General features: G+C 46.5%; 1 protein-coding gene across 2 annotated transcripts in view; it reads left to right on the top strand.

The window, feature by feature from the left end:
- ano8b (anoctamin 8b) overlaps positions 1–13,786 on the top strand; it is a 121,087-nt gene that overhangs the window by 60,057 nt on the left and 47,244 nt on the right. For both annotated transcript variants that reach the window (XM_060846363.1, XM_060846362.1), the window contains 5 exons: positions 10,173–10,305; positions 10,790–10,928; positions 12,129–12,225; positions 12,950–13,066; positions 13,544–13,671. In XM_060846363.1, the coding sequence (XP_060702346.1) occupies positions 10,173–10,305; positions 10,790–10,928; positions 12,129–12,225; positions 12,950–13,066; positions 13,544–13,671 (614 nt within the window). The remainder of the gene's footprint in view (positions 1–10,172; positions 10,306–10,789; positions 10,929–12,128; positions 12,226–12,949; positions 13,067–13,543; positions 13,672–13,786) is intronic.

The raw sequence follows: 13,786 nt of genomic DNA, 5'->3' as shown, positions 1-13,786 counted from the left end.
CGAAAAATCTATCTAATTCTACCTGAATAAATTTAAAGACCTCGTCACCAGTATTTTCTAGAAAAAGAATTCCATATTCTAATAGCTCTCTGAGAGAAAAAATATTCTCCTCACCTCAGTCTTAAAAAGGGAAACTCCTCTTACTTTGAAACTCTATTTCCAAGTTCCCCACGAGGTGAAACATCCTCCTGGTATTCACTCTTCCATCTCCTTTCAGTAAGATCACCTCTCATTCTTCAGAATTGCAACAGATACAGGCTGAAAATGTTCATCCTTCTTACATGAATCCTTTACCCCAGGAGTGGGTGAGGTGATCCTTCTCTGAATTGCTTTAAAGAAATTACATCTGTTTTCAAACAAGGAGCTCAAATCTGGGCACAGATATGGTCTCACCATGTGATCAGAACAGATAGGAGCAGCAGTAGGCCATTCAGCCCATCCGGTCTGCTCCACCATTCAGCCCATCCAGTCTGCTCCACCATTCACCGAGATCATGGCTGATCTCATAACCCTCAACTCCACTTTATCCCCATAACCCTTGATTCCCTTCCTGATTAAATGTTACACTTTCGATGTCATCCATTAGCATCATCGGTAAACTTGGATTCTCGATTCCAACACGTAAGTTGTTAAAAAAATGTGATAATTAGTTGAGACCCCAACACTGACCATTAGGGGATGCCACGTGCTGCCAATTCGAGTACCTGCCCTGTTCTCTCAACTCTCTGTCCCCTGACACTCACTCAATGAAACAACCAGGAGAATAATAAGAAGATTGTGTGATTCCCACAGTAGTTCCCTGGAATTACAATATGACCGGGGAGGTTTTTTGCCCCTGGTGCTGGGGCCAATACAGTCTCCTAAACTGAATTTCATCTTCTCTTAATCACAGGGTAAGCTTTAGATTGAGAGCGGCTCACTGGCAAGCATGGAATCAGGTTATTAGAACATGGACATTGGCAGCATCACATCCTTTGTAGTTGCCAAGCAACGAACTGCTACTATTGTAGGAGCCAAAGTGTATGGGAATGTCAATTAACAGATGATCAGTTAACAGTCTGTCTCAGAGAGAGGTAGTGAGGAGGGTCCAATTTATGAGCTGCTTATAAATCAGGAGAAACATTTCCCTGGACCATCTCAAATTGCTTCTGATCACTGGAGCAGGCAGAATGCAATGAGCTCCTTCTCCTCCAAGCTGTTCCACCCAATTAGCTGATGTCTCTGTCTTCCTTTCCAGTTACTACATTTATTCAATCACAGCTTCTTTGTAATTCACTCGTAGATGTGGGTGTCGCCAGTTAGGCCAGAGTTTATTGCTGTTTCCCTAGTTACCCTCAAGCAGGTGAAAGGGTGAGCTGTCCTCTTCAACCACATGATGGAGGTAATCCCACAATTCCGTTAGGGAGGGAATTCCAATTTGGCCCAGTGACACTGAAGGAACGGTGATTTATTTTCGGGATGGTGAGTGGCTTGGAGGGGAACTTGCATGGTGTGGTGTTCCGATGTATCTGCTGCCTTTATCCTTCTAGATGGAAGTGGTCATGGGTTTAGAAGGTGCTAACTGAGGATCTTTGATGAATTTCTGCAGCGCATCTTGTAGATAGTACATATTGCTGCTACTGAGCGTTGGTGGTGGAGGGAGCGGATGTTTGTGGATGTAGTGTTAATCAAGTAGGGTGCTTTGTCCTGGATGGTGTCCTTAGATTAGATTACTTACAGTGTGGAAACAGGCCCTTCAGCTCAACAAGTCCACACCAACCCGCAACCCACCCATACCCCTACCCCTTATCTAACACTATGGGCAATTTAGCATGGCCAATTCACCTGGCCTGCACATCTTTGTGACTGAGGGAGGAAACCGGAGCACCCGGAGGAAACCCCCGCAGACACGGGGAGAATGTGCAAACTCCACACAGTCTGTCACCTGAATCGGGAATTGAACCCGGGTCTCTAGCACTGTGAGGCAGCAGTGCTAACCACTGTGCCACCGTGCTGCTTCTTGAGTGTTTGTTGGAGCTGCACCCACCCAGGCAAGAGGGGAGTATTCCACCACACTCCTGACTTGTGCCTTGTTGATGATGGACAGGATTTGGGGAGTCAGGTCGAGGTACACTTAATGCTGGATTCTTAGCCTCTGACCTGCTCTTGTAGCCATTGTATTCATATGGCTATTCCAGTTGGAGTTTCTGATCAGTGGTAACCCCCAGGATATTGACAATGAGGCATTCAGTAATAGTCATGTCATTGAAATTCAAGGGACAATAGTTAGATTGTCTGTCTGTTATTGGAGCTGGTCATTACCTGGCACTGTGTAGCACAAATAATACTTGCTATTGTCAGTCCACACCTAGATATTATCCAGGTCTTGCTGCATTTGTACACGGATTACTTTGGTATCTGAGAAGTTGCAAATGGTGTTGAACATTGTGTAATCATCGGTGAACATCCCCACATCCACCCTTGTGATGGAGGGAAAGTCATGGATGTAGCAGCTGAAGATGGTTGAGTCTAGGACACTACCTTGAGGAACTCCTGCAGAGATGTCCTGCAGCTGAGGAGACTGATCTCCAATGATCACGACCATCTTCCACAAGCCAATAGTTAACACCATTGCTTAATAAACTAATTTGTCTCATGACGTTTTAAAATGGTCCTTGACCTTGGGCAGCACGGTGGCACAGTGGTTAGCACTGCTGCCTCACAGCACCTGAGACTCGGGTTCAATTCCCGACTCAGGCGACTGACTGTGTGGAGTTTGCACGTTCTCCCCGTGTCTGTGTGGGTTTCCTCCGGGTGCTCCGGTTTCCTCCCACAGTCCAAACATGTGCGGGTCAGGTGAATTGGCCATGCTCAATTGCCCATAGTGTTAGGTAGGGGTAAAATGTAGGGGTATGGGTGGGTTGCGCTTCGGCGGGTCGGTGTGGACTTGTTGGGCCGAAGGGCCTGTTTCCACACTGTAAGTCTAATCTAATCTCAACAGCATTATTTTTATTCTTCCGTGTGATTGGAGGCATTGCTGACCAGGTTAGCATTGTTCCTCATTTCTAAATGCCCTGAGAAGGTGCAGATGACAAACTGCAGTCCGTGTGGTATTGGTACTTTTTGATTTGACATAATTTCTCACTACTTCTGTTGATCAAGATTGTCTAATTGCAGAGCACACCTTGTGCCCCTGAGCTTTGTGTACAGGCTTTGCATTCTACCAAATAGTTCTTTGAACGTTAGTCACTGCTGATCAGAACGATTCTATACTGACTATTCTGATGAACTCCTGTCTCATCCCTCCAAAACCCACCAAACTTAAATTGAATCCAGCTTTCTGACTCCCCTTTCGGGTTCACCATCCATCTTGTTACTGTGTAGTAGCCGCCTGAAATAGGCAGCCTCATCCATTGCTCAGTCTTTTGAGATACCTTGCACTTCCAAGAGTTAGACTGGGCATGTTTTCAGACAAACATTAATGGCCGTCGGCCCATTCATGAGATTGATCAATACCTAATGATAAATGATCTAATTAAAGGTAGTCATAAAGATGTACAGCACAAAAAATAGACCCAAAGTCCAACTCACCCATGCTGACTGGATATCCTAAATTAATGTAGTCCCATATGCCAGCATTTGGCTCATATCTCTCTCGACCCTTCCTATTCATGTGTCCATCTGAATGCGTTTAAAATATTGTCATCGTGCCAGACTTCACCACTTCCTCTGGCAGCTCATTCCCCAATACATGTGCTATGCTCAGTGTGAGAAAGTTGCCTCTTGGATCCCTTTTAAATCTTTCTCCTCTCACCTTAACCTATGCTCTCTAGCCTGGATTCCCCTACCCTGGGGAAAATGACCTTGTTTATTCCTATCCATACCCCTCATGATTTTGTAAACCTCTGTAAGGCCCCCCTCAGCCTCCGAAGCTCCAGGGAAAGTAGCCCCAGCCTATTCAGCCTCTCCCTATAGCTCCAACCCTGCAATGTGCTTGTAAATCTTTTCTGAACCCTTGCAAGTTTAACACCATCTTTCCTATAACAGGAAGTCCAGAACTGAATGCAGTATTGCAAATATGGCCTAACCCATGTCCTGTACAGCTGCAACATGACATCCCAACTTGTAGATGCAATGAACTGATCATTGACAGCAAGTGTACCAAACACCTTCTTCATCACCCTATCTACCTGCGACTCCACTTTCACGGAGTTATGAACCTGCTCTTCCAGATAATGGTGACCAATGCGTAATGTGGTCTATCAGTTTCACTGCCAGTGTGATGCTCAGTATTTTACACATACATCCCAAAGATTAGCAGATCACATCAAACAACATGCTTTTTCAGCTGACTGGAACAAGCAAGGTACTGATTGTACCCAACCACCCCGAGCTTAGAAAGTGCAAAACACAGCATCCAACATCACGCATGATTGGACAGCATTTGTGAAGCAATCCAGAATGCACTAATCGTTGTGCTGACAACTAGTTTAAGATTGTCAGTCAGGCTCACATTGTGATATACTTGCATGGAGTGGAAGCTGCACATCTTAATAAACAGGTCCTCATTCTTTGTCAACAGAAAGAACATGAACAGACATGTTATGCCTGTTTCAACTTAATATAGGCAACAGCCATTCTCTGGTTCATTCCTCATCACAATGCCTTGATTAATTAGAGTCAATCAGCCTGTTTTATATTTAAGCAAAACTCTACAGTTAACTCATCATCCATCAGGTGCATCTTCCAAGGCAACATGTTTATCAATCAGAGTTCACTTCCAACCAATCAGCACTGTCCTGTCACAGAGTATAAATGTTCATTGCTCTTTACATTGGTACTGGGTAATGTTGTAGGACAGAGGGTCGTAGGGGTGCAGGTACATAATACTAGAACAGAGAGACGTAAGGGTGTAGGTACATAATACTAGAACAGAGAGACGTAGGGGTGCAGGTACATAATACTATAACAGAGAGACGTAAGGGTGTAGGTACATAATACTAGAACAGAGAGACGTAGTGGTGCAGGTACATAATACTAGCGCAGAGGGACATAGTACTAGCGCAGAGAGACGTAGGGGTGCAGGTACATAATACTAGAACAGAGAGACGTAGAGGTGCAGGTATATAATACTTAAAAGTTTGCATTACATATAGACAGGGTGGTTAAAACGTATTTAGCACACTTGCCTTCATTGCTCAGTCCTTTGTGTATAGGAGTTGGGATGTTATGTTGAGGTTGTACAGGACATTGGTGAGGCCTCTTCTGGAATACTGTGTCCAGTTCTGGTCGGCCATTTATAGGCAGGATATTATTAAACTAAAGTGAGTTCAGAAGAGACTTAGCAGGATGTTACCAGGTATAGAAGATTTCAGTTATAAAGAAAGACTGGATAGGCTTGGACTTTTATTTCTGGGAGCGTAGGAGGTTGAGAAGCCACCTGATAGAAGTTTATAAAATAATGAGAGGTATAGACAGAGTTAATGTCAGCTCCACTAACTTTCCCTAAGTTCCACAGTCTCACTATTCTCAGTGTAGAGAGGTTTCTCCTGTATTTCTAATAGAATTTATTAGCAACTGACTGTTTCCCACTGGTTGTCCTACTTCTGGTCTCCCCAGCAAGTGTAAGCATCACCTTGTCCATCCAATCGCATGTTTCCATCATTTTGAAGGTGTCCATTAGGCCATCCCAGGCCCTTGCTTTATTTTAGCTGGTTAGAATCTCTTTTTCCTGGCAACAGAAATTGTGAATTGTTTTTGTACCTTGCCCAGTGGCTGTGCATCTTTATTCCAAATCTGGAGCAATACAAGAGGAGGCCACATCCTGGATTAACGCCCACTCCCCGGTGAAATACAGGCTAGTTATCCACAAATATCAGAATGGGCAAGATACTGTATGAGAAGCAGATTGAGCAGCAAAACCTGATTGTAAGAACAAGATTAGGCCATTCAGCCCCTCTATTCCACCATTCAATGAGTGGCCCAACTCCAGATACCTGCCCTTGGCCTTTTTCCCTTAATATGTTTGCTTAACAAAAAGTGTTCTCTCTTGAATTAAAATTAACAACTGAAGGGTGGCCGAATAGAGAAATGATGAAATAAATTTATGAGAAGGTTTAATGAGACAGTCATAGAGAAGGTGTTTCCACTTGTTGGGAAGACAAAGCTTGGGACTACAAATATCAGACAATCACAAATAAATCCTGTCTAAAATTCAGAGAAATGTCTTTATCCAGAGACTGATGAGACAGTGGAACTTGGTGTGGTGGATGGTTTTTATCTATTTAAAGGAAAGCTGGATAACCACACGAGGGAGAAAGGAATAAAAGGATAGAATGATACAGTGAGGTGGATTAAGTGGGGAGGGTGTTCTTATGGGGTGTTAGGATCAGCAAAGATGATTAAGCTGAAAGGTTTGTCATTTTTTTATAAATTTCATGTATTCTGAGGGAGTGATTACAGTTTAAACTCAAAAGCTAGTTTCCAGATAGACACGCAGTCTCACTGTTGCATGTACTCACTCACAGAATCACAGATACAGACACAGACACAAACATACAACCATACATACACAGGCACATCAACACTTTCTCTCGCATTTGGAGATTGGGAGTAGGGGTGGGGAGTGCTGTATGCCTTCAGTGACCTCATTGCTGAGATAAGTCTTAGAATGTCACTGGGCAGCTGACATGTGAGTTGCAGGATTGTAGGAGATTAGATTTCCACTGCCTCTCGTCCTAATCTGTCCTGTTAAAACTGGTGTCAGAGTTCAACTTGTCCCTCCCCTGACTGTTTCTCCCATTCATGCTCATCACCCGGTGACCTGAAGACTGAAATCTGATTCTCCATAGAGACAGTACTCAGTGTCCCCTCTGTATACCAGGCCAGAGCCAGAGTTCAGTGTCCCCTCTGTATACCAGGCCAGAGCCAGGGTTCAGTGCCCCCTCTGTATACCAGGCCAGAGCCACAGCCCAGTACCCCGTCTGTATACCAGGCCAGAGCCCCCTCTGTATACCAGGCCAGAGCCAGCACTCAATGCCCCCGCTGCATACCAGGCCAGAGCCAGGACTCAGTGTCCCCACTGTATACCAGGCCAGAGCCAGCACTCCATGCCCCCGCTGTATACCAGGCCAGAGCCAGGACTCTGTGTCCCCGCAATATACCAGGCCAGAGCCAGGGTTCAGTGCCCCCTCTGTATACCAGGCCAGAGCCAGGGTTCAGTGCCCCCGCTGTATACCAGGCCAGAGCCAGGGTTCAGTGCCCCCACTGTATACCAGGCCAGAGCCAGGGTTCAGTGCCCCTGCTGAATACCAGGCCAGAGCCAGGGTTCAGTGGCCCCACTGTATACCAGGCCAGAGCCAAGGTTCAGTGCCCCTGCTGAATACCAGGCCAGAGCCAGGGTTCAGTCTCTCCTCTGTATACCAGGCCAGAGCCAAGACTCAGTGCCCCCTCTGTATACCAGGCCAGAGCCAGGGTTCAGTGCCCCCTCTGTATACCAGGCCAGAGCCAGGGTTCAGTGCCCCCGCTGTATACCAGGCCAGAGCCAGGGTTCAGTGGCCCCACTGTATACCAGGCCAGAGCCAAGGTTCAGTGCCCCTGCTGAATACCAGGCCAGAGCCAGGGTTCAGTCTCTCCTCTGTATACCAGGCCAGACCCAAGACTCAATGTCCGCTCTGTATACCAGGCCAGAGCCAGGGTTCAGTGCCCCCTCTGTATACCAGGCAGAGCCAGGGTTCAGTGTCCCTGCTGTATACCAGGCCAGAGCAAGTTGGGAGCCAAGGGGCTGAGGAACAGGACAGTGGCTAATGGATCCATCCACTAGAGCAGTAACAAATTTCATTTTGATATTTGGGAAAGCAGCTACTGGGGTGAGGTGAAAGGTTATGGACAGTCACAGCACAAGAACAGGTCACATTCAAAAAGCATTTTCACATCTGCTGCAAATAAAAACTGAAGGAACTGCGGAATCTGTCAATCAGGAATCAAAACAGAAATTGCTGGAAAGTGTCAGCAGATCTGACAGCAGCTATGGAGAGAAATCAGAGTTAATGCTTTGGGTCAAATGACTCTTCCTTTATGTAGCACCCTCCATGATCTCAGTACATCCCTTAGGATTTCACAGCCACTGTTGTAATGTTGCAAATTTGACAGCCATGTTATGCACAGCAAAATCCCAAAAAACAACAGTATGACAGTGCCAGATAATCTGTTTTTTTAGCAGGATTAACAGGAAATAAGTCTGGGTCCTGAACATTGGGAGAATGCCTGAGCTTTGGTTTAACTACAGAATCATTTCAATACACCCTGAAACACCTGGGAACACCACCTCCTGCAAGCTCCCCTCCATGCTTTATGGATGAGTTTGCAGAGTACTTGGTTTTACACACAAAGTCTTACGTTTTCTTAGTCGCGGGATTGAGTTCTGGAGCCATGATGTCAGGCTGCAACTGTACAATCCACTAGTGCGGCCTCTCTTGGAATATTGTGTACAGTTCTGGTCGCCCCATTACAGGAAGGATGTGGGAGCATTGGAAAAGGGGCAGAGGAGATTTACCAGGATGTTGCCTGGTCTGGAGTGAAGGTCTTATGAGGAAAGGCTGAGGGACTTGGTCTGTAACCATTGAAACGAAGAAGGCTAAGAGGGGATTTAATAGAGACATACAAGATGATCAGAGGATTAGATAGGGTGGACATTGAGATCTTTTTCCTAGGATGGTGATGTCAGATTGTATGAGGGGGCATAGCTGCAAATTGAGGGGTGATAGATGTCAGAGGCAGGCTCTTAACTCAAAGAGGGGTAAGGCCATGGTGAGGGGTAAGGCCATGGTAAGGGCCTGCCGACCAACATAGTTAACTGAGCCACATTAGGGGCATTTAAACAGTCCTTGGATAAGCACATGGATGATGTTGGGATAGTGTAGGGGGACTGCATTTGAAATATTGTGAGCAAGTTTGAGTCCCGTATCTAAGGAAGGATGTGCTGGTGTTGAGGGGGTCCAGAGGAGGTTTACAAGAATGATCGCATGCATAAAGAGTGGTTGAGGACTCCGTGTCTATACTCAATGGAGTTTAGAAGGATGACGGGGCTCTTGCTAAGAGGCCTGGACAGAGTGACTGTGGAGAAGTTGTTTCCATGAGTAGGAGAGACTTGGACCCGAGGGCACAGCCTCAGAGTGAAGGGGTGATCCTTTCGAACTGAGATGAGGAGGAATTTCTTTCGCCAGAGGGTGGGGAATCTGTGGAACTATTGCCATAAAAGGCTGTGGAGACCAAGTCACTGTCTTTAAGTCAGATAGATAGGTTCTTGATTAGTAAGGGGATCTATACAGGGAGAAGGTGGGAAAATGGTGTCATACAGCATGGTAACAAACCCTTCAGCCCAGTGTGTCCATCCCAACCAGGTTTCCTAAACAGAATGAGTCCCATTTGCCTGTGTTTGGCCCATATCCCTGTAAACCTTCCCAATTCACATACCTGTCCAAATATCTTAAAATGTTGGAACTGTACTCGCTTCTACCATTCCCTCTGGTAGCTCGTTCTGTATTCACACTACCCTCTGCACGAAAGAAAGAGACATATCAGCCATGACTGCCTAGCAGAGCAGACCCGACGGGCTGAATGGCCTCATTCTGCTCCTAGGCTTTATGGTCTTATGGTCCAAGCTACTCACTGTCCTGATTTGGAAAATTCGGGTCCTTCAGTGTCGCAGGGTCAAAATCCAGACCCCCCCTCAGCATATTGTGAATGTACTGTAGTGGTGAAAGAATGTGGGTCACCACCCCCTTCTCTGGGGCAATTAGGGATACTCCATGACACCTACATCCACAAATGAACAAAGAGGGAACCTGCCGTGTCAATTTAATGTCTCACCTCACCTTCAACAGTGCTGCACTCCCTCAGTACAAACCTTGGGCCAATGCTGGGACTCCCTTGCTAACAGCACTGTACTGCTGTGCACATGGACTGCAGTGGTGTAAGGAGGCAGCTCACCATCAGCACCTCCACGGTAATTAGAGAGGGGCAATAAACCCTCCTGAACGGGAGTTGCATGTTAACTCTGTTTTTCTCTCCACAGATGTTGTGGTGTGTGGTATTGTAATAATTAGCTGGTCTTGCCTGTGATGCCAGTGTTCTGAGGCTGAATAAGAAATAGGCCTCATATTAATGGGGTGTTTATTTCATGTTTCCCACAGATACCACCGATGACCACACATTGCTCTGGTTACTGAACCACATCCGACTTGGGATCCCTGAGCTGATCATTCAGATTCGGCATCATAAACACACCAACGTTTATGCATTCTTCATGACAGCAACATATCAGAAGTATGTGGGAGCCAGGCTGTGTGGGGATTTGTTTCGGGGCCTATATTGGTTCAAGAGTGCCGGGGAGATCCTCCTTTTCTCTTTATGCATTCACAGGATCAGGGCATCACTGGCCAGGCCAGCATTTATTAGCCATCCCTAATTGCTCAGAGGGAGTTGAGAGTCAACCACATTGCTGTGGGCCTGGAGTCACATGTAGGCCAGACCAGGGAAGGGTAGCAGTTTCCTTCCCTAAAGGAACATTAGTGAACCAGATGTTTTTTTTCCTGACATCTGCCGTAGCAGGATTCAAACCAGGGTCCCCAGAATATTCGCTGAGCTTCTGGGTTAACAGTTGAGCAGTAATGCCTCACCACTTCTGGCTGGAGTGAGTCTGAGATGGGGGGATGATTTAAGGGCAGTGCATGTACACAGTCGGCCTTACTGCAGTTGGATGTTTGACTGTCTGTTTTCTCTCTCTCTCTCTCTCTCTTTCTCTGTGCAGTTTACTTCGAGGCGCTGAGGAAACGGGATTGAGGAAGCCAGTGAAGGAGGAGTTTGGGGGAGGATCAAGGGCTTTTTCCTGTGATGAGGATTACATCTATGAAAACATTGAGAATGAAATCTATTTCTTCACTTCTCAGGTGAGTCTGGAGGGATTTTCACTGACAGTCCTATTGTTTGAGGGGATTTCAGCACAGAGCCTGGCTCCTAGTGCCGGGCTAAGGGAGCACTGCATTTTCTGAGGTGCTTTTCCACAGCTGAAATGTTTAAACACTGCCTCCCCCCAACAACATTCCTCACTTTCCCTCTCTAGCAGATGTAAAAGATCTCATAACCACTCTTTTGAAGACGTCCCCAGTATCCTGACCAATATTTATCCGTCAATCAGCTTCACTGAAACATGTTATCTGGTCAGTCATGACATTGATGTTTGTGGGATCTTACTGTGTACAAATTTCCTTAACCACACGGCAATTTCAATTCAAAAATCCTTTTTCCCTGCCTCTGATCTATTCCTTTCCACCACTGTATCATTATGTCTCTCACACATCAGCCCATCTCTGATTTACGAACCAGTCCTTACCGATAAAATGTGACTTGAATGGACCCTTTCCCTTTGTTCCTTCTTCATGCTTTATGCCCCCATCAATTCCTGAGCACAGGTACATACCCCAGACCGTGAGGATAGAGCAACACAGAGATAGCCACTATCACTTCCTCTGCAGCCTTTCCTGCAAGAGCGAAACAGGAAGCAAGACAGAACGAAATAGTGGGACAGGCAGAGTGTGTTAGAGAGACTGTTAGCAAGACGGAAGAGACAAATGGATGGACAGAAAGCATGGGTGACAGAGATGGAGACCGAGAATGTGGCAGAAGGCAAAACAGACAGAGGTGACAGAACAGCAGAGAGTGAGGGAGAGAGAGAGAGAGACTGGCAGACAAAGAGAGACAGAGAAAAACAGACAGACAGAAAGTGACAGGGAGAGAGAGACAGTCATACAACAAACAGAAATTACAATTTAGTTTTGAAATTATTGTGTTACAATCAATAATGACTCAGGGATTTGCTAATGGAGTACAGTCACATAGAAAAGGAAAACTCGATTAACCAATGAGGGAGAAAGGATTTGAGGGAGATGTTGAGAGAGTGCAATGAAGAGGGTTGGGAAAAGGATGGTGTGCAGGATGAGCACCAGTAGGTACTGTTGGGCCGAATGGCCTGATTCTATGCTGTAGATGTCACTGTAATTGGATGTGGATATGCTGAATTCTCTCGTGCCTTGATGGGGAGGGTTTGGTTTGAATCAAAATGAATTGATGATCTGCGTCTTCCTCCTCAGGAGCGGCAGAGTATTATCAGATACTGGCTCGAGAACCTGCGAGCAAAGCAGGGGGAAAGTCTCCACAACATTCACTTCCTGGAGGGACAGCCAATCAGTAAGTGACCTAACGCTTAGGTGGGGTCGTAAGAAATTCTATTTGCAAGTGGCACATGACCAATTGCTGCCATTGAGCTTGGAGCTCATCACCCTTGCAACACCCTCCAGACCAACTCTGAGCGTTCTTTATGACCCAACGGGGGCTGGGGGGTTAGGGTGGTCTCCTTGTAGTCTGTCAATCTGGGATCTTCTCTACCTGTAAATCCTGGCTCATATGTTCCTTGTAAATATTGGTCTCTGTGCCAATAGTGATAGCACTGTCAATGGAAGGGTATTCCATTCAGCCCCTTGAGCCTGCCCCCCCACCCCCATTCATCTATGATCATTGCTGATCCGGTTTGAAACTCCACTCTCCTCTCCTGTCCACACCACCCACTCAGCACCCCCTTCAACCCCCTCCCCACCCCACCCCAAACCCAAATCAAAACTCTGTCTAATTCCACCTTGAATCTATTCAAAGAGCCAGCCTCAGCTCTCTGGGGAAGGGAATTCCAAATCACAGAGTTATGGTGCAGATGGAGAACATTCGTACCATCATGTCTGTCCCAGCTCTCTGAGTGAGTGTTGTGAGCCATTCTCCTGCTGTTGTATCTCTCTAAATCATCATCCAATACTGTCCGATATGCCGCAATTGGACTGATCTGCACGAGAGGATGGAAGAAAGAGGAATAGGAATTCCTATTGAGCTCGACAGATACTGACTCAGCCTGTGTTCTGTCTAGTTGCAGAGCTCCTGACTCGGGGAATTATTCAGCAAGTCTTGCCAATCCACGAGCAGCGCATCCTTAACCGACTGGTGAAATCATGGGTTCAGGCCGTGTGTGAGTCACAGCCAGTAGGTGTGTACCTGGTCTGCCATTCACTAAAACATTGTACGTTGTAAGTGAAAGATTATCCGACATTTCAGAAACGTGACAGAATGTTAAGGTGGGCAATTCACAAACTGACCGCTAAATCTTGATTTATTTAATTTTTTCAGTTTTGTCAAACTTGGTGCATTCTGTGACATGGGGCCTCCTGCACCGTGAGGCCTCCTGCACCGTGGGGCCTCCTGCACCGTGGGGCCTCCTGCACAATGGGGGCCTTCTCCACCATGGGACCTCCTGTGCGGTGGGGCTACCTGCACCGTGGGGCCTCCTGCACAATGGGGGCCTTCTCCACCGTGGGACCTCCTGTGCGGTGGAGCTCCCTGCACCGTGAGGCCTCCTGCATGGTGGGGCCTTCTCCATAATGGATCTCTGCTCCCCACCACTTCACTTTCCCAGTTTCTCTACTCAATAAGCTGATGGGTCTGTCTTCTCTCTTTTCTGTTGCAGACGAGATCTGTGAATATTTTGGTGTTAAAATCGCAATGTATTTCTCCTGGCTCGGATACTACACGTGGTGCATGATATACCCAGCTGTCCTTGGCTTTGGACTCTGGACATTTACGGAGTCGGACCAGGTAAAGTTTGCAGTGGATGCTTTGACAAATCTACAGAGAGGCCTGAAATCACTCCTCAATCTCCATTGTTATAAGTATATGATGCCAAAATATTCTCCTTTGTACCTGTATCTTT

The sequence above is a fragment of the Hemiscyllium ocellatum genome, chromosome 28 (assembly GCF_020745735.1).
Source record: "Hemiscyllium ocellatum isolate sHemOce1 chromosome 28, sHemOce1.pat.X.cur, whole genome shotgun sequence".
NCBI classification, from domain to species: Eukaryota; Metazoa; Chordata; class Chondrichthyes; order Orectolobiformes; family Hemiscylliidae; genus Hemiscyllium; species Hemiscyllium ocellatum.
This window is presented reverse-complemented; position numbering and strand designations above follow the sequence as displayed.